Here is a 20,958-nt window from a genome sequence, read left to right as displayed (position 1 = left end):
TTTTTCTTTGCTCCATTTCTTTTTTAGATTTATTCATCTTATTTTATGTGTATAAGGGTTTTGCCTCTGTGTGTGTGTGTGTGTGTGTGTGTGTGTGTGTGTGTGTGTGTGTGTGTGTGCACCACATGCCTGCAGTGCCATTGGAGGTTTGAAGAGGGCGTCAGATCCCCTGGAACTGGAAGAGTAGCAAGTGCTCTTAAGTTTTAAGCCATCTCTCCAGCCCAGAGCTTTGCTTTAAAAAAAAAAAATCCAGGTGATGGTGGCAGAAACCCTTAATCCCAGCATTCAGGAGGCAGAGGCAGGCAGATCTTGAGTTTGGGGCCAGCCTTGTCTACAAAATGAGTTGTGGGATGGTTAGGGCTCTTACACGGAGAAACCCTGTCTCAAAAAACCAAAAAAGAAAAAAGAAAGGAAGGAAGGAAGGAAAAGAAAAGAAAAAATGCAATATAGTTGAAGCACAAGATAAGGACTTCAAAGCAGTGAATATAAATGTGTTCAAGGACTTTAAAGAGGATATGAATGAATCCCTTCATGAAGACAATGAAAACACAAAGAAACAATTGAACGAAATAATGAAAACAACTAAAGACATGAAAGTAGAAATAGAATCACTAAAGAAAACCCAAACTGCAATGAAACTAGAAATGAGAATTTGAGGATGTCAAACAAAACCCTCAGAGATCAGTGCCTCATTCAGTCATCATCAGAGAAGCTTCTTCTTGCAGCAGATGGGGACTAACACAAAGGCCCACGAGAGGACAATGTGAGGAAAGTGAGAGACTTTGGAGCACTCACTGCTAAAGGAGATGTCTTCATCAGACCCCTCCCGTCAGGGCTCAGGGATCCAGTTAAAGAAGAGGCAGAAAGTAAGAGACAGAGAAAACTTGTCTGGAGAAACAAATGTGTGTGTGTGTGTGTGTGTGTGTGTGTGTGTGTGTGTGTGTGTGTGTGTGTTGCGTGTGTTAAGATTTATTTTATTGAGACAGGATCTCACTTTCTAGCTCTGGTTGGCAGGGAGTTCGCAATATAGACCAGGCTAGCCTCAAACTCACAAAGATCTACCTTCTTCTGCCTCCTGAATGCTGGGATTAAAGGTGTGCGCCACCGTGTCCTGCCTCATTATGCCACTTTTGAGAAAGAAAAGCAACATTTTTCACTTCCTGCTAACTCATTTTAAGAATAGGCTTTCTGCCGGTCAAATGGTGGTGAAAGCCTTTAATCCCACCACTTGAGGGTGTAGAGGCAGGGGGATCTCTGAGTTCATGGCCAACCTAACCTGGTCTACAGAGCATGATCAAGGACAGCCAGGGTTTCACAGAGAAACCCTGTGTGTGTGTGTGGGGGGGGGGGGGGCGGAGTCTTCCCTACAAATGACAGGAAGTGGCAATTGTCTTTCAACCTCCATTGGAAGGTAACGAGGGTGGTGAGACTATGGAATCCTACGTATAGAAGGGGAAATAAGGGGCCTGGAGAGATGGCTCAGCAGTTAAGAGCAATGGCTGCTCTTCCAGAGGTCCTGAGTTCAATTCCCAGCAACCACATGGTGGCTCACAACCATCTATAATGAGATCTGGTGCCCTCTTATGACATGCAGGTGTACATACAGGCAGAACACTGTATAAGTAATAAATAAATAATTCTTTGAAGAAGGAGGAGGAGGAGGAGAAAAAGAAGAAGGGGAAAGGAGAGCAGGAGCTGAGTTGTATGTAACTCAGCAGGCAGGGTGCTTGGCTACCATGCACAAAGCACTGGGTTTGCTGCCCAGCAACACACAAACATGTCAGGGTGGATCTTTGTGAGTTCGAGGCCAGCCTGGTCTACAGAGCGAGATCCAGGAAAGGCGCAAAGCTACACAGAGAAACCCTGTCTCGAAAAAAACAAAACAAACAAAAAAAATAAAAAAAACATAAACAAAGAAAAACAAAACACATCAGGGTGATGTGTGCTTGTCATCTTAGTTCTAGTCAATAAGCGAAGTTCAAGGTCATCCCAGGCTGCATAATGAGCCTGAAATAACGACATACAATAGTAATAGTGGGGAAATCATGTCATGTATTGAAATATCTTCCCATTTTTAGGAGAATGTGAATAAAACTGTTATTTGAAAGCTAAGTGTTATTTTAAAAGTTTGTTAATATTTGTGTGTGAGCGAGAAGGGGTGAGGGAGGGAGGGAGAGGAGGAGGGAGGGGAAGAGAGAGAGAGGGAGACAGACCGTGGGTGCACCCATGCCGTGGAGTGAGTGTGGAAGCTAAGGGAGAAGAACTTCCCCCAAGATCTGGGATCAAACTCGGGTAGTCAGTCTATGGCAACAAGAGTTCTCACCTCCTCCACCAGTGGTCCTCAGCCTTCCTAAGGCTGTGACCCTTGAACACAGTTCCTCATGTATGGGGACCCCAGCCATGAAATGATGTTCGTTGCTGCTTCATAACTGTAATTCTGCTACTGTTATGAATCATAATGTAAATATCTGATATGCAGATGGTCTTAGGCTACTTCTGTGAAAGGGTTGTTCAAGATCCCCCCGGGTTGAGAACCACGGTCCATCTTGCTGGCTCAGCTGCCAATTTTTTTTTTAAATTTGTTTTTTTAAGGTTTCCTTGTTTTTTATGTGCATTGGTGTTTTGCCTGCAAGTATGTCTGTGTGAAGGTACCAGATCCTCTGGAACTGGAGTTACAGACAGTTGTGAGCTGCCACATGGGTGCTGGGAATCAAATCCAGGTCCCCTGGAAGAACAGCCAGTGCTCTAACCTGCTGAGCCATCTCTCCAGCCCCACCAGCTGTCAATTTTTAAAATTTTATTTATTTCCATTTTTTGTACATTGGCGTTTTGACATGGGTGTCAGGTCCCCTGAAACTGGAGCTATAGACAGTTGTGAGCTGCCATGTGGGTGCTGGGAATTGAACCCATGTCCTCTGGAAGATTAGTCTGTGCTCGCTCTTAAACACTGAGACATCTCTCCAGCCCCCAGCTCTCAAAGTTTAAATGTTGACAACCAGTTCACATTTCTCTAATATCCTGTAAAGGACAACCGGTCGAGACAAAGAAAGATGGAAAAGAATGGCAACTTGTTGGATCTGGCCTGAGCTGGTATTCACATTCTACCTAGAAAAACTCCTGGCCGAAAGACCGGCTCCAAGAAGTTGCCCCCAAATTACAAACCTAGGGTAGATCGGAACTAGAACCCAAGTCCTTGGAGTCCCACAAGGCAAGACTACAGGTAGTTATTTACTTGGTCTTACCAGTGTTTTTTATTTTATTTACGAATTGTCCAAATGCAAATGACGTGTGTGCATGCGTGTGAACGCGTGTGTACTAGCAGCTCCCTTGGGTCAGGTTCAGGCCAGTGTTAGATAGGATTTTCTTTTTCTTTTCTTTTCTTTCTTTTTTTTTTTTTTTTAAATTAAGTATCAACATTTATTTGGCACCTGATGGCAATACAAAATCTTGGCAGTGGGAAGTGTGAAGATTCTACCACACAAATATATGCATCCTATACTGACCCAAAGGCAGAATTTGGCAGCAAGTCTTCAAACCACTTGGTTCATACAACAAATAATAATCGAGCACCTCAACTACCATAGGCCTCAAATATGCTGGGCACCATGGAGATGTGAAGGAAGTTGTCTCACACGTGGATATGTCTTCAAATGGTTTAAAAACAAACAATAAATCAGTGGATAAAAATAGAACACCTGGGGCTGGAGAGATGGCTCAGAGGTTAAGAGCACTGGCTGTTCTTCCAGAGGTCCTGAGTTCAATTCCCTTCAACCACATGGTGACTCACAACCATCTAGAATGAGATCTGGTGCCCTCTTCTGGCCTATAGTCATATGTGCAGGCAGAATACTGTATACATAATTAATAAATAAATAAATAAATAAATAAATAAATAAATAAATAAATAAAATAGAACACCTGAAAAAAAAAAACAGAGGAGTACAAATACTAATTAAACTGCATACTATAATAGCAATTTAGAAATTGTTAAAGGCAGGATTTAACTAGAGTTAGCTGCTTGCCTCCTTCCTTTATTCAAGAAACATTCACTGAAGACCTAGTAAGTTCCAGGTACTGGGTATACAGCAAGTAAGGAACATGGTTTATTCTCTCTGGGAGCTTTCAGCTTAGTAGGGGAGGTATCTGTTTGTAAGGATTCTGTCCTTAATTACGTCATCAGCCTGCAACGGCATCCCAAACTAAAAAGTGGGTGGGTCCTCTCACTCCTCCGCCAGCCACGAGCAGTGCGCTGTTTAACCAACATTGGTGCCATGACTTGGATACACCACCGCACACCGAGGACCTGCTGTGACCGCTGTCACCTGCCGCCTCCTCCCCCACCCAGAGAGACCTCGAGACTGCAAGCACGTGCGCGTCCCTCGCTGCCTCCGCTGGACCCCCACACAGCTACTGCTGCCATCACCACAGTGAGGCTGCCGTTCTCGCGGCTGTAGTCTGAGCTATATTCTTTGCGATGGACACCCCGGGGGTTGTCCTCAGGCTGTACTGGCAATGTCAGGTGTCTAGGGTTCAAGGGTGGACCAACTGCAGTACAGCCGCAGCCCTCACCTTCCCTTGACGACGAGGAACGGTGACTTGAGCTGACTCATGGATCTCTCTCCACTCTCGGGGACGCCCGAGATTGGAGTCTGATCCTGGTTTGTTATTTTAATTTTTTATTTTTCTCTCGGCTACAGCCATGGGACAAAGGGGCGGATACATTGGTGGATGGGGGGCGTCACTGGTAAACCTGGCCGCATAACAGCGTCGTGGGAACTTCTGCCAGTGAACGGGCAAATAAGAGTTACTTTATCCCCAAGCTTTCTACTAAAGTTCTAAACCCTTCTCCCTCCCCACTTCTGCATCTGCCACATGCAACCTTTTCTGACTTCCACCGGCAGTGGGCGGGCTCAAATGGGCGGGCTTGAGCGGTTTCTAGGACTCACCCTAACTCACCTTAACGCCACCCACTCATCCTTGAACTGCCTTGAGAAACACAGACAGGTCTGGAAGTGGCTAAGATCCATACAAGTAAGTTTACAGTACTCAGAACGGCTCTTGAGCCAAAAATCAGCTTATAGCCTCAGACAAGTCTTCCAAAAGGATCAGTTTATAGTCTGCCTCCTGGCAGATCTTCCAAAAGCTGTCCTTAAGCCACCAATCATCAGAGGAAAAAAAAATTCAGGACACAGAATAAAATCCATCTCTTGTTCCCCACACCTCCCTGACTAAAACTTAAGCATCTGGAGAGCAAGGCTCCCAAGCCCACAGGCAAGGGAGTCATTTGTGGCATTTAAGGTGTGCCAGGGAAAAGATAAAAGCCTGAAAACAGGGCTGGAGAGATGGCTCAGAGGTTAAGAGTACTGACTTCTCTTCCAGAGGTCCTGAGTTCAATTCCCAGCACCCACATGGTGGCTCACAACCATCTGTAATGAGATCTGGCACCCTCTCTTGTCTACATAATAAAAAAATAAATCTTGAAAAAAAAAAAAAAAAAGCCCGAAAACAAAATTGCCAAGTGCTGGCACTCGATAACTCCCAAAAGCTGCTGGGTCCCGGTTTTAAGTGAAGAAAAGGCCACGGGCTAGCGAATGCCCTGCCAGGCCATCAACAGCCTTGTTAAAAGTGCCACCTAGAAAGACAACCAGTCAGCTGACTGCCCCCAGGCGCTAAGATGCATGGGTACATCAAGCTAAGGCCTCCAGCAGACCTAGGCTTGGCTACAGACATGGCAGGGAACCCAGAACACAGAAGGGAAGCAATCTGTTTCTTTCCTTCTGGACACCAGAGCCACTGACTTGGTCCTGGGAGTTTTGGGATGCCACCTCTCCTTTATTGTCGGGTACAGAGGACAGCCTTACCACCTCACCAGATTTAATTGCACTTTCAGAGTTACTTAATGAAAAAAGATTTCCACCTAAAATAAGAGCTCATTGTTTCACTCCAGATCCACAGCCTGTGTTTCTCACGTGCATACAGACAGGGCCCTGATCTTTGCCTTGTCCCTAATTCCAAAAAAAAAAAAAAAAAATTCTCATGTACCACAAGCTTTTCTCTTCCCAGGTCCCTGTTCTAACTCACTGTTCAGCCAATGATACAGGACCACCACAGAACCAGAGTTCAGAGATCATCAAGTAAGAAACTGTAACAGGCCGGGCGGTAGTGGTGCACGCCTTTAATCCCAGCACTTGGGAGGCAGAGCCAGGTAGATCTCTGTGAGTTTCAGGCCAGCCTGGGCTACCAAGTGAGCTCCAGGAAAGGTGCAAAGCTACGCAGAGAAACCCTGTCTCAAAAAACCAAAAAAAAAAAAAAAAAAAGAAACTGTAACAGCTAAAGGTATTTACACCCCCAGACCCAAAAGCATCTGGGCGCTACAAAAAGACTTTAATATAAACCTATATTACTGTGAGATGCTTTTAACAATTGATCACTTGTCTCCTGGATGCCAAACTAATAAAGAAAACAGGTGCTTTAAAATAATCTGTCTCTGATAAAGCTTAACATGTTTCAAAATCCATAGGGACAGGCTGGATCTACCTCAGATAAATGTCAACATAAAATAATAATGATTCTTTTATCTCTCTAAGTTTTTTTTTTTCTGTGTCACCAGCATCTTGTCAAACAGAAAGTTCCCAGCCATAGCCAAGAGGGATACATGTCTCCAGAGCAAATGGATGACAGACAGCATCCCACAACGCCTGTCTACCTCAGAAGACTCCCCCAAGAGCCAACTGACATCCAGTTGTCAGCTGGAAGCAGTTTTTGAGAGGAACAATGCCCCTATTCCCATCTACCTGCTCTTTTATAATAAGCGAAAGTCTGGGATGTAAGGATTTTGTGCTTAATTATGTCATCAGCCTGTGACGGCATCCCAGTCTAAAAAGCGGTGGGCCCTCTCACTCTCCTCTGCCGGCATGGCCGTCAGAGCACGGCCAGCCACGAGCAGTGTGCCATTTAACCAACAGTATCAGCAAGCAAAACACGCAAGTGTGCCTCTACAAACTGCAGCAAGCATAATGAAGGGCCACCAGGATGCAGTCAGAAGAGGTACAGAAGACTGATCGTGGACAGCACGGACCAGAGGCCTCCACTAGACTCGAGAATCAGACACGATCCTAAAGAAGCACTCAAAACGCCTGAGGCAGTGAAGGAGGAACTGAGAGGGGCCGGAGCCCAGTGGGAAATCACCATTTACTGAGATCCAAAGGGAAGGTGAGAGCCAGATCCCGTAAAGTGGGGTAAGGATTTGAATTTTAGATGAGGTCTAACAGGAAGCTAGTGTTCTAAGCAGGGCAGTGACATCACCAGGTATTTTAAAAAATGGAAACTACTGTTATGTGGAGAATAAACTGGGAGAGAAGCAAAAATGGAAATGCAAAAGGTTTTAAAGAATAAATAAGTTTCATAAAAGCAGAGACAAGTGCTTCTGGGTTAATGGTCTATCGTGCAGGCTGCTATCCTCACTAACACACGGACAGGGACAGGGGGGTAATGCCTCAGAACACTGAAGGAACCGCATGCTCAAGGAGATGGCAGGAACAAGATACAGCACACCTTCAGTGGCCAGAAGATCCTGCAAAGGAGGACTTCACAGACTTGGCAGAGACAGTGAGTGGGAGGAAAATGAAGAGGGCAATCAGTGCAAAGCAAGAAATGTCCTGGAGGCCGGCCGTGAAGTTCAGTTTAACTGCACATCAGAAATCACAGTAAGGAGGGAGACAACCTGGTGACAGGTGAGACACAGTACGTTTACCTGTCACCGCCTGCTTATGATGAAAGGCCTACAAGGTTCATTTCAGTGACAATTCAAAGAAAGCATGACCAGGGAGCTGTGTACAACTTCCAGGGTCACAGCATGCAGACCCGAGGCTCTGGCCAAAGGCTGGGTGCACAGAGCACAAAGGAGCCCAGGGGAAAGCTGAGGAGACAGTCCTTCACCTCAGGCCTACGCTCAAAAGTATGCAAAGGAACTTCTGCTCACAGTAGCAGGGTCTAAGTCTCTCTGCCTCATCAAGATAGATGAACACACCCACATTAACTTGGGACATCGTCCAAATCTTCACTGTGGGAAAAAATGAGGTTGTAGATATGAAAAAAGGATAGGAGATGATCTCTGAGATACCTTAAATGATGTAAAAAAAAAAAAAAAAAAAAAGCAATGACCAAAGTATCCCTAAGAGCCCTGGAACAGAAATATCAAACATAGAGAAATCCACATGCGTTCTCCCCACAACAATACTGTGTTCATAATGTCATTTTCCAGGCTCTTTGGCTGTAGCCAAAAATGCTTCTGGCAACAAATCCATTCAGAGCTGGCTCTACAGCGAGAGAGCACCACACTGGAAGAGCTGTCCTTACGTCTCATACCCAAAGATGGAGATGGCTGACAGGAAACAAGCCTGGTAGAGTCTCTCCGCCCTGAGGGGGTAGACAGAACAAAAATCATCCTGAAGAGAAGGTTCCATTGTGCCCCCAGTGGTCCAGTGGCCTCCAACGGCATGAACAGCAGGTGGCATCACGTGGGTGGGTGACCTGGGAACAGGTAGAGCTGCCGACGACACAGAGTACTACAGTACTCAGACATCTCTTTGCATCGGTGGAATTCTGTGCCAGGGGCGCAGCCTTCAAGCTCCTTGATAAGGCCATTCACCTTAAGCAGCATGTCAGCCACGTGCATGTCACGAGCTCTTTCTGAGAAAACCCGAGTGAGTGCTTCAATGTACCAGGAACCCCGTTTGGTGTTCCGCATGGCAGCAGTGGCTTTTAGGCAAGCATAGCCACATATCATGTCCGAGCGAGTAGGTCGTCTCATCTTCATTCATTCCTCTTTGCCAGCATCACTCTCCTCACATCCAGGGGATTGTGGGTGGTTCTTTCCATATTGCTGGTCGACCCCTCCATCCGTCTCCTCTCCACGGCATGCTTGGATGAAGAACATTTTCGGCTTGTTCTGTAGGCTTGGACAGTTAGCATTGTCAAAAAGTCGAAAAACCTCTTGAAGCTGAAGCAGTTTGCCATCCACACCGTTGATGCCACCTTCCACACCTTGTGAGAGGAGTGTCACTATGCAGGAGTCTGTGACCTGGTGTGTCACTGTGCAAAATTCTGAAGTTTCTCTTGCATTTCCTGTGCAGTCTGATGATGCAGAACATGGACATTATAGCCCAAAAGCTTGAAGAGGGTGACTAGAGTATTGTGGTCCATGTCCGCTCCAGAGCGAAAGTCCAGGTCTTTCTCTCCAGTGAAGTGTACATTACTCAACACCAGTGCCAGGCCAAGAGGCTGAGACTGCAACCTGTAGGCCAGTTGGTAATGTGCCCGATAAAACTCAGGAGTGCATGGCTTCACCTGAAGGCAGGGGGGACCATCACCATTATCTAGGAAGTGGTCCGTAGTACCTGTGGAGAGGCGTGGCTTCTTGTGAGGCGGGCAGGTGTCACACACCGGGAAAGGGAGACTTGTGTCCTAGTCACAGCTCAGCGGTGGAAGTGCATGCTGAATATCAGAGAGGGTTGTGAGTAGTTAAGTCTTCCCAGTGACTTTGCCTGGTCTCTCGCAGGGCCTCACGGAAAGCATCAAAAGCCTGTAGATAGATTTTCAAAACTGAGCAATAGCGCTGGGCTAATCTGCCTACTGAAGGGTTGCCCCGAATTAAAGGTAACATTGAATTAAAATTCTTTGTGAAAGTAATGATCCCTGCGGGGACAAGAGAACCCTGACGAAGCGAAATCTATTACGTTAGAAGAGATTACCGCCTGATTCGTGGTGATATCTACAAATCATTGTGCGTTTTGTGGGAAATCTCTCTTTTCGTGTGTATGTTCATTGATTCAAAACACACCTACACCAGAGTAGTTTGGTTTCTTCACTTTCCTTTCCGATTGGCTGAAGAGCATTTGCCGTGATTGGCTAAAGCCTTTGCCAGTCGTCTTTCCGGAGCTACGACAGGAAGAACTGGAAGAAGAGGATGGGGGGCGGAAAGTGGCCTGAACTCTTCTGTTTTACTGGCTCCGGTAGCAACCGCTAAGTGCGTAGCCACTCTAATTTGTGATTGGCTTACGCGCCCGCCAGTCACACTACCGTTAACCAGTGTTCGTCTTGTACTCTGCTTTCCTTGCCTGATTGGCTGTGTTGCGCAGGGTCGGCGGTCTCTGATTGGTCCGACGCTCTACGCGGCCCGGCCTACCCGCACTCTGTTGCCGTGGTTGCAGGCCCCGCCCTCCCGCTCGCTGACAGCGAGGCTCCTCCAGGAGGGAAGCGGGTCCGTTGGTCCGTCTGGAACGAGGCTGGCGCGGCTTGGCCCGCGCCTCGCCGTTGCCATGGCAGCCACCGGCGGGGGCGCGGATGACGAGTCCCGATCGGGCCGCTCGAGCTCCGACGGCGAGTGCGCTGTGGCGCCGGAGCCGCTGGCGGAAGCCGGAGGCCTGTTCTCCTTCGCAGACCTAGGCGCTGCGCTGGGCGGCGGCGCAGGCCTCCCGGGCCGGGCAGCCGGCCGGGCCCCGTCCCCGCTGCGCTACCTCCAGGTCCTGTGGCAGCAGGACGCCGAGCCCCGCGACGAACTGCGCTGCAAGATCCCCACCGGGCGGCTGAGGCGCGCCGCCAGGCCCCACCGCCGGCTCGGGCCCACCGGCAAGGAGGTTCACGGTGAGCTCAGCTGGGGATCCCTGGGGTCGCTTGTGAGTGATCGCAGTAGTTAGAGCTGCCGAGGACCGTGGCTTTGGCCACTTGGACATCACCGAATAAAAACTTTCCACTCTCAGGGGTGGTTGTTAGTAGACAATACTGTGGGACAGTGGAGAATAATTTTCATTATTAGAGAAGGGAGCCCAGAGCCCGTGGCCACGCTATACCAACTTGTGTGGATGCACAGGTCTGAATCAGACTGCCCCACACGTGGCCCTTGCACAACCTACAGACACTTGTGGCCTCGGTTTTCTATTTGTAGAATGGGTGCACTACCAACTTTACTGGGGTGTTATCAGTTAGGGAAGGTTCTGAACGTGTAGTCTACCTTTGTGATGGGCCAAACACTTGTTTGAAATACAACCTTTTATAATCCTTTCAGAGATAGATTGTGACCCGTGGGAAATGACCTGTACAGAATATACTGTAAACAAGAAAATCAGCCAGGTGTGGTAGTGCACACCTGTAATCCTCAGGAGGCAGAGGCAGGAAGATCTCTGTGAGTTCAAGGCTAGCTTGGTCGAAGTAGCAGGTTCTAGGTCCACAGTGTGAATCCTGGCGATTGCACTCAGGTCGGGTTTGGAAGCAAGCATCTTTCCCCACTAATCCAATTCAGCATCCCTAAATCCTACATATTATCGATATCAAGTCCAGTTATTACCACTTGGACATTCTGATTTCAAGTCACATAGAAAAAGACTGTACCAGTATTTGAACCCAGGTCAGCCAGACTGCCCTGGTATATCTGCTATGTTGTTTTCTGCCGTTTATGGGTGAAAAGGAAAATGGGGTGCAGGAGGGTTAAGAATGAAAGTTTTAAGGTCCCTTTTCAGACTAGCACCATTTGATCTGGTGTGTTAGTGTTATAAAGGTCAAAAGAGGGCCGGGCAATGGTAGCGCACGCCTTTAGTCCCAGCACTCGGGAGGCAAAGGCAGGCAGATCTCTGAATTTGAGGCCAGACTGGTCTACAGAGTGAGTTCGAGGACAGCCAGGGCTACACAGAGAAACCCTGTCTTAGAGAAGATTAAAAGAGAATTTCAAAGTCCTAGAGAAACAAAGAAGTGGCATATGATGTATACAATTGATACAGCTAGTCTGCAGTTTTGTTTTGTTTTTTTGGACCATTCTCTGACAGCAAAGGTAGTTCCTGTTAGTTCTAAAGCAGAGGCAATGTCCGTGGACGTTTCTGCTTAGGAATTAGCAAGGTTGGTAATCCATTTAGGAAGGACTAGAATAATAAAAGGTGGAGTGCAGTTAGCTCACAAGGGACTAAATGAACCCTCTCACTCTTTCTCTTTAAAAAAGGATTACCTCAGTTTTCTTTGTAACAACTTAAGGGCTGGCAGAACAGCTCAGCCTTGCTTTACAGATGGTGGGCCAAGGCCCAGGGTAAGAAACTGGCGTGCTCAAGGTTGCCAGCTGCCACAAGTGGCAGAAATTAGATCTGGCTCCAGGAGCCAGCTTTGTTACAGAAATTGGTCTCTCCTCCAGCTGTGGCCTGGTTCCAGGTTCTCCTTGTCCTTAGACTAGTGGCTTCTACCCCAGTACCTTTGCCTTTCTGTTCTGTGACTGAAAGGTGGACTACCAGGGAGAGCCGGGAAGCATGCGCCTTCTGTTCTGGTCTGGTCTTTTTTTTTTTTCTTAACTGTCTCTTCTCTCTTTGTAGCTCTGAAGAGGCTGAGGGACTCGGCCAATGCCAATGATGTAGAAACAGGTGAGTGTGCACCTAAGGACTCCATACCCGGGCAGTCTGCCAGCTCACCCTCATTCCTTGGAGCATGCTCGCTGTGTTCACTCCCTGACTCTGAAGTCACTGTGCAAAACAGAAGTAAAGTGTGGGTACTCCCTCACCGGGCTCCTCTGGTACCCAGCGTCTCTGGTGTCCCAGTGCTCATCACCCTGTGTGCTTCCTGATGCTAGTGACCAGGCCTGTTTTGTTTGTTTTTATCCCCTCCCCTGGATTCAGCAAAGCCCGCAGCAAAGAGCACGTGCCCACTTTGGAACTTTTGGCTCCCAGGAGTGAACGCTCCGCCTTGACTGCCGGGTGATCGTCTGGCCTCCCTGGCTGTCCAGTACCTGGTCCTCAGACCTGTCACTGACAGGGCGTCTGACAAGCATGGGTGGGGCTCCCTGTAGGACGCTGCAGCTGTCTTTCTGTTGCTGCTTCTGAGCATTCCCTAACTGAGGTAGAGCATCAGAGGTATGAGCACAGCTTCTAGGACCAATAGTACTACTACTACCATTACCGCTACTGCTGCTGATACCTGCCATGTGTCGGGGGGAAGGGTGTGTCGGTTCACTGCGGCTGCTGTATTGTCAGACTGTCACGGTGACAAGGAAGGAGGTTGCTTTTGGCTCGTGATTTCAGATCTTTAAGTTCTCAGATCATTCACATCTCAGGGTGGTGGGGTATGCCCTTAATCCCAGCTCTCAGGAGGCAGAGGTAGGTGGATGACAAATTGAGGCCAGTCTGGTCTACACAGTAAGTTCTAAAACAGCCTGGGGTACAGAGCGAGAGGAAAATAATAGGCTTGGCTCCGTGGGAAAGAGCATTTGCTGTACAAACAAGAGGACCTGAGTTCAAATCCCCAGGACCCGTGTGAGAAAATCAGGCATGGCTCCATGTGCCTGTAACCCCAGCATCAGGGGGTTGGAGACAGGTGGATCCTAGGAGCTTGGTGGCCATCCATCCAAAGTGAAGCAGGAAGCTTCAGGTTCAGTAAGAGACCTTATGTCATAAAATAAGGTGTAGAGAGACAGAAGGTCCTTAATGCCCTCCTCTGGTCCCTGCATGCAGGCACATAGGCACATGCACTTACACACACTTTGAACATATACCATACATACACAACAAACAAAAAGATAAATGAAAAAGAAAAGAAAAGCAAGTCTGCATTGGCCATTGCTGTAGGGTGGGCGTGACAGAAGGGAGGTCATTGTCACTGCACAGGAAGCAGAGAGAGAGCATGCATGTGCTCTCAGGCTTCCTCCTTTTCCCTGTCCTGTCCTTCTAGGCCCGCAGCATATGGGATGGTGCTGCCCACGCTCAGGGCGGGAATTCCCTCCTTCCTGAATCTTCTCTGAGAATGCCCTCATAGGTTCACACTGACAGGTGATCTCCTGGTTACTTCTCTGATCAAGTTAGGATTCACCATCCGAGCGGCCTCAACAAATGACCCACGGTCAGTGCTCAACAACACATGTAGCATGGGCAGTTCTGTAGGTCACACGTCCAACCCAGCTTTCCCAGCCAGGCTAACTGCAGGAGTCTTCCAGGCTGCATTTCTTTCTGGAGGGTCCTGGGAAGAATCTGTTTCTCTTTGTTTCTAAGTTGCTGTGTTTCTCACCTACAAAGCCGGCACAGTGGGCCGAGTCCTATCTTACCATCTCTAGTTTTTGAAGTAAGAAAAGGTCCTCTGGCTGGGCAGTGGTGGCGCACACCTTTAATCCCAGCACTTGGGAGGCAGAGGCAGGTGGATCTCTGTGAGTTTGAGGCCAGCCTGGTCTACAGAGTGAGATCCAGGACAGCCACCAAAACTACACAGAGAAACCTTTTCTTGAAAAACCAAAAAAAGAAAAAAAAGAAAAGTCCTTTAGTTTTAAGGATTCATTCAGTTCCGTTGGGCCTTGATAATTCAGCATTGTCTTCTTATCTTAGAGTCTTTATTTAGCCTTAGGCAGATCTATAAAAATTACTTTTGCCTTGAAGGTAACATAGCCACAAAATTTGAGGGCCATTGTTCTGCCTACTTCCAGGGTACAGCATTCTGCTTTGGTGGTGGGATGCTGTGAGAAACAGGTAAGATGTGAACACTGATGAAGGGCCATGGTTATAGGGCCCCTTACAGCAGGCATCGGGTAGGGACAGTTACCTCAGGGACCTGCTTCCAGATGGTTCCCTTGCCTTTGGCTCAGCAATAGTCGGTAGGCTCAGAACCTGAAAGGTCTGTCCACTTCTCACTTTGGTCTGTTTTCCATGAAATTAAATGTTTGAGGATATTTGAGCATCTTTGCAATGAAAGATAATAGACATTATTTTTTAATGCTATTATTTGGGGGAGCAAGTGTGTGCTTGTAGATGTCAGAGTACAACTTAGGGATACTTGTTCCCTCCTTCCACCCTGTGGGTTTCCGTGATTGAACTCAGGGCGTCAGGGTTAGTGCCTTGACCTACTGAGCCTTCCTGCACACCCAGACACTTTTTTAAAAAACTCTCTAGGGTGTGGCAAGAGAATAGGGTTAGGGCTGATGTCTTTCAGTTTGGTCTTGAACTTGTGAATCTCCTGTCTCTAGAGTGCTATGGTTACAGGAGTGTGACATGACAGCCAGCCAGTCAGAAACACTAACTGAGCACTTAAGGGACACTATGCCTCATACCAAAGCCTTAAACTTGTAATATAGCTGAGGAGGAAGACTATAAAGTGACGCCAGTTCAAAACCCAGATGGAGCTGGGCAGCAGTGGCACACGGCTTTAATCCCAGCACTCAGGAGGCAGAGGCAGGCAGATCTTGGTGAGTTCGAGGCCAGCCTGGTCTACAGAGTGAGTTCCTGGACAGCCAGGGCTACAACAGGCTACAGGAAACCCTGTCTCTAAGAACTGAAAACCAAAACAAATCCAGGCAGGAATTGGAAACAGCAGTGCTGTGCTGAGCTGGCGCAGAGAAAGAAGCCAGGTTTGCGGCCTGCTTTGCCTCTTGTCACCTGGGTCGCTGTGGCCTCTGAACCTTATGTCTCACTGGGCCGAAGTGTCCTGGTCTGGCAGGTGTTTGTGACACCTTGCATGGCTATTGTCAGGCTGACTCCTGGCCAGAATTCCGAGTACACTGTCCAGTGAGCACTGGTCTAGAATGGACAGTCCCCTGCTGCTAAAGAACAGGATGAACAGGAAATGGAGAATTGTGGGAGAGGAGAGGCTGACTCAGCTGGGGAGAGCTACATGGACAGGGAGCAGTTTGGCTGGAAGGACTCAGATCCTTGAGGGTGCTGCTGGGGAAAAGAGACTAAAATGTCAGACTCTAAAATGACTGGCAGCAATTTTCCCCACTTGTGCTGGACATGGTCATTAGTACATAATGTCTCCCCCTTTTCAGGGCCCTGCACTGTCAGAGAAGCAATAGCACATCCATTATCGCCCTCACAGCGGCTCTGCAGATGTCAGGGCAGAGATGAAGGCCATTTCTGATGATGCTGTGAAGACCAGGCCTCCAGGCCTGTGCTCATCCCAGCTCCTGCCACCGCCTCATGATGGTGGCTGTACACTCCTTTCTTGCTTCTTAGCCTGGGACTCTGTGTGTCCCTGGGGCTTGTGCTCTGGTCCCTTCCAAGTGCTACCTCTTGAGAACCAAGTACCAGCCAGTAGCTTGGGCAGCTGTGTCCAGCTGGAACGGATATGTATCCTAGCAGAGACAGAGGATGGGGCCACGGCCTACTCCAGAATTACTGTGACTCTGCAGTTCCTACCGTAAAGATCAGGAGCCTCTTCTGATGTTCTAGCTGATGCCTAGGCACATCGGTTAAACACAGAATCCATGGCCAGTAAGATGACAGATGCCCCGGGGGCCAGTAGTCCCCGTGGGGCCGGCATCTAGGAGGGACCACCTTTCCTGTGAATTGTGAACGGTTCATCTGGAGGGGCCTTGAGCATCACTGGCCATCCCTAGGGACTATGGCACAGCTAACATTACTTCTTTCTCCGCTCCTCCTCCGCCATCGCGGTGGTCAGTGCAGCAGCTGCTGGAGGACGGGGCAGACCCCTGCGCCGCTGACGACAAGGGCCGCACGGCCCTCCATTTTGCCTCCTGCAATGGCAATGACCAGATTGGTGAGTCCCGGGGCACGTGACAGGAACCGGTCCAGACCGGTGAATGGAATGGGGGAGGAACTGCTGTCTGCATGCCTCAGGGGGACCCGGGCTGTGGGACAAGGAAGACTTGGGACAGGAGCCCTCAAGTGCTGGGATGACAGATGTGTGCCAGTGTGCCTTGGGGAATGGTCATTTAATAAACAGAAGTGCTTGTTAATGAAGTGTGTGTGTGTGTGTGTGTGTGTGTGTGTAACAGGGTCTCATGTAGTCCAGGCTGGCCTTATACTTGCTGTGTGTTGCTGAGAATGACCACCGACCTCCTTCTGTCTCCAGGTGCTCACATTACAGGTGTACACTGCCACACCTGGGCCGGCTTTTTTTTTTTCCTTTTGTGGTCCTGGGCTCAAACCCAGGGTCTTTACGTGTGTTGGCAAGTGGTCCACCACTAAGCTATATTCCAGCCCTCTTTTTACTTTTTGGTTTGAGACAAGGTCCTAGTAAGTTGTCCATGTTGGTCTTAAGCTCATGCTACAAACCAGGTAGGCCTTGAACCTGAGACCCTCCAGCCCCAGACCCCGGGATAGCTAGAATCACAGACCTAAGTCACCAGGCCCAGCGACAGTGTGCTGGCTGCTCCTTTCCAATGGTTAGTGGGTTTTTCTGTGTGTAACTTCACGAGATCTTCGCCTTCCCCACAAAGATAGTCTCCTGTTTTCTTCTAGAGATGTGACAGTGTTACTGTTCCCATTTCATCTCTGACCAATCCCTCTGGAATTAGCTTGTGCTCTTTTGTGAGACTCAGCCTGGCCCTCCAGTGATTGCAGCTGGATGATTGGCAAGGCCTGGCAACATGAGGTGGCCCCGGACTGCTGAAGAGGAGAGACTGTTCATGGAGCGCAGCGTCATCTATGGCCTCACTCAGTGCGGCCAGGCAGCCAGCGTGCTGCTGTAGGGGTGTAGGAAATACCTTCAGGAGCCTTCCCGGGTACTTCCCTCTGTCGGATAGGACCGAGAGGCCAAGAGATTCTCCCTGAGTCCCTGGTTCCGGACCCTTGGGGTCCTACGCATAAACCCTGCAGATCACATAAGTAACTGAGTGCATGCAGCAGCATGGGGAACCATGTCTGGATCCCGCACTCTGCACTCCAGGGCGCCTCTCCAGGGCAGGGTTCAGTGGCTGGACCTCTAACAGTACACCGTGGCTGTTTCTGTCTTCAGTGCAGCTTCTCCTGGACCATGGGGCTGACCCCAACCAACAGGATGGCCTGGGCAACACACCACTGCACCTGGGTAAGTCCTCCAAAGCCACTGCAAGGTAGACTTCTAAGACATAAAGCCTAGGGTTCTATAGGCTCCCAGAAGTATCTCCTAGCCTCCTGGCAAGGCCTGAAGCACAAGTGTGCGTTCCCCACAGCCTGGGTCCCCCAGACCAGCCATTCACAGTAGGCTGTGCACTGGGCAGAGGCGCTTGTGTGCCCTGGACTGGCTGCAGCACCTCTGCTAGGGAGTGGGTTGTGAGCTTGGGCTGACCCAGCCTTGCTGTTGACTCACACCATCGATCATAGTGAGTCCTATCTCCGGGCCTCAGTTTCCCCAACTGTACAGGGAGAAAATGGGACTTGACCTGAATCCTGCCCAATAGGGCACACTGCCTTGGTGATCCTGTCTCAGGAGTAATGTGGCACAGACACAGCTTCTCTTTCCTGTTCTCCACAGTCGTGATTCTTTTTTTTTTTTTTTTTTTGGTTTTTCGAGACAGGGTTTCTCTATGTAGCTTTGCGCCTTTCCTGGAACTCACTTGGTAGCCCAAGCTGGCCTCGAACTCACAGAGATCCGCCTGCCTCTGCCTCCCAAGTGCTGGGATTAAAGGCGTGCGCCACCACCGCCCGGCCAGTCGTGATTCTTAAGTCTCTCTTGTTTTGCAGCGGCGTGCACCAACCATGTGCCTGTCATCACCACACTGCTTCGAGGAGGTATGTGGCCCCGTCCCCCTCTTCCAGCCCTTCTCTTAGTCTCATCCCAGCATGCTTCCATCTGCCTGTTCCCACAGGGGCCCGTGTGGATGCCCTGGACAGAGCTGGCCGCACGCCCCTACACCTGGCCAAGTCAAAGCTGAACATCCTACAGGAAGGTCATTCCCAGTGCCTGGAGGCCGTCCGGCTGGAGGTGAAGCAGGTGAATGATTTCTACCTGGATGGGTACCACACTTACCAGACCTCCTGCCTCTGGCTTAGGGCTCCTGATCTCACTGACCCCCAACATCCCAGCTCCATTATGCTAATGGTGGCAAGTTGGGCCTGTGCCTGCCTCCTAGCCAGCAGCTCAACCCGCCATCTCCTTCCAGATCATCCACATGCTACGGGAGTACCTGGAGCGCCTGGGGCGGCATGAACAGCGGGAACGGCTGGATGACCTCTGTACCCGTCTCCAGATGACAAGTACCAAAGAGCAGGTGAGCTGTAGCCACAGGACTGGGGTGTCGCCACCACCGTGGCCCTCACAGCTTCTGTCCACTCCCGGGAAGCTCTGGAGGCTGGTGTGTGCTCATGTCCCTGCTCTCGGTGGGGGAGGGGGGGGTTGGCCCGCAGTCCCAGACTACCTGATGCCCAGGATGAACCCATAGTCACAAGGGTTGGTGACACCTAGGCCTTCACTGGTCAAGGACAGACCCTGCTGAGCCCAACACAAAAGTCAAAAGTCTCCAAACCCCATCCCAGTCACTGAAACACCAAGACGGGGCAAGCATTTGTATGCCCCGAAGAGGGGCACTGCCTGTGTTCCATGGCGATCCCCGGTATCCGCCTGGGTTTCTCCTGCAGGTGGATGAAGTGACGGACCTCTTGGCCAGCTTCACCTCCCTCAGTCTGCAGATGCAGAGCATGGAGAAGAGGTAGCAAGGAAGACCCCATGCTTTGCCACCACCCTCCTGCCCTCCGCTCTCGGGGCAGGGAACGCTCAGGGGACTCCGGAGTTCCACCTTGCCCTTGCCCTTAGATGCTGAGGGCAGAGCTGCTTCCAGACAGTCTGCATCATCTCTCTGGGCCAGGACCACAGCCCCAGCTCCTGCTGCATCATGCCAGCCTCTGTAGCCATACTCCAGGCCCACGTGTGCTGTCCTGGCCCACAGCAGTCCTCCTCTTGTGGCCTCCCAACGTCCCCAGCAAGCCCCAGAGCCCTGTTTCTTCCTAGCCATGGACTTATTGCCATCATCTGGCTTTGGGTAGGCACGCCGAGGCCCCCCGGCTGCTGTGGGTCTCCAAGCTGGCCCTGCCCCTCACACCAGCACTGAAGTTTAGCCCTGCACCTGACTTTCAAGGACACACTGCACTGCATGGGTGTCTCTGAGCAGAGGAGGGACATTGCTGATGCCTAGGCCTTCATAAGGTTAGGGGCCCTGTTTAGCCCAAAGAAAGGTCTCCAGTTCCCTCCCCCCAGTCACTGAAACACTACGGATCTATGGGGATCTATTCTGTGCCCAGTTGTCAGAGACAGATAGCAATTCATGTGCCCAGGTCCTCATCCCAGGGACCTCGAGGCCTTGGGTGGTGTGGCAGGCGTCTGCACAGACATATAACTAGAGGTCTCTAGAGGAGAGAGGATCCTGGATCATCTAGGTGGCCGGGGTACCAGCCGGGTACCCTGTGGGAGGGAGGCGGGAGGTGACTGCTGCCACATGGGTGTGAGAAGTGGAGGAAGAGGCAGGAGCTGAGCAAGGACTGCAGATGGATCGCCCTCTGAACGCCCCGCAGGGCCTGGCTCTGGACTGGATTGAGCTCAGTGGGACACAGTTTAGTTTCTAGCCTCCAGAACTGTGAGAATAAACCTGCTGTTTAAGCTGGGTTTTTTTAGTGGTGGCTTCTTGTCGTGACAACAGGACTCACTCATTGCAGAGGTCTCTTAGGTCCGCTGAACAGTGCCCTACCCTGTCCTGAGGGAGATGACTCTGGGGTGGGGGGAATCCTTACATAGTAGGTGCCCCCTCCAGATAGGGATCGGCCACTGGCTTCTAAGCTCAGTCCGTGTCTGGCCTGGCATTGCCCCATTTTCTCTCGCCAAGCTGGAAGCCCTGGCTACTGGCAGAAGAGAGCCCGTCTTCAGATCCCAGCTCTGTACTGAGTGGAAACTCAGCCATCCCCAGACCCTGGAGGAGGAACTGGATGGGATTTCATCCCCCAGCCCCCTGTGGAGGGGGAAGGAAATCCAAAGTCCCCCACGTTGGCAGGGTTGGGAGGGCAAAGTGCTGCAGCCGCCCCAAGACTGAGGAGGAGCAGCTGCTGTCCCTGCTGAGGGGCAGGAGGAACAAGGAGCTGTGTGGGGGCCAGGCTTTCTCCTCTGCCTGGGTGACCTTCACTTCTTGGGGCTCAGGGGTTCACCTGATCTTGCTCTCTTCTTTGGGTTTCGCTGGGGCCAAGGCCATTACCTGGGGCAGGCTGGAAACCAAGACAGACGAGAGGCAGGAAGGGAAGGACC

General features: G+C 50.1%; 1 protein-coding gene and 1 pseudogene across 1 annotated transcript; one reads left to right on the top strand and one right to left on the bottom strand.

Moving 5' to 3' along the window:
- Nucleotides 1-8,372: 8,372 nt before the first annotated feature.
- Nucleotides 8,373-9,805, bottom strand: LOC102910133 (caspase-2 pseudogene; annotated as a pseudogene).
- Nucleotides 9,806-10,227: 422 nt separating this feature from the next.
- Nucleotides 10,228-20,327, top strand: Ankrd54 (ankyrin repeat domain 54). Its single transcript, XM_042264734.2, has 9 exons — nt 10,228-10,644; nt 12,351-12,398; nt 16,408-16,506; nt 17,707-17,778; nt 18,414-18,461; nt 18,539-18,663; nt 18,833-18,940; nt 19,308-19,378; nt 19,483-20,327. Exons 1-9 carry the CDS (start codon nt 10,320-10,322, stop codon nt 19,487-19,489), a joined length of 903 nt encoding a protein of 300 aa, XP_042120668.1. The 5' UTR covers nt 10,228-10,319; the 3' UTR covers nt 19,490-20,327.
- The last annotated feature ends 631 nt before the right edge of the window (nt 20,328-20,958 follow it).

Source organism: Peromyscus maniculatus, chromosome 20 (genome assembly GCF_049852395.1).
Source record: "Peromyscus maniculatus bairdii isolate BWxNUB_F1_BW_parent chromosome 20, HU_Pman_BW_mat_3.1, whole genome shotgun sequence".
Lineage (NCBI taxonomy): Eukaryota > Metazoa > Chordata > Mammalia > Rodentia > Cricetidae > Peromyscus > Peromyscus maniculatus.
This window is presented reverse-complemented; position numbering and strand designations above follow the sequence as displayed.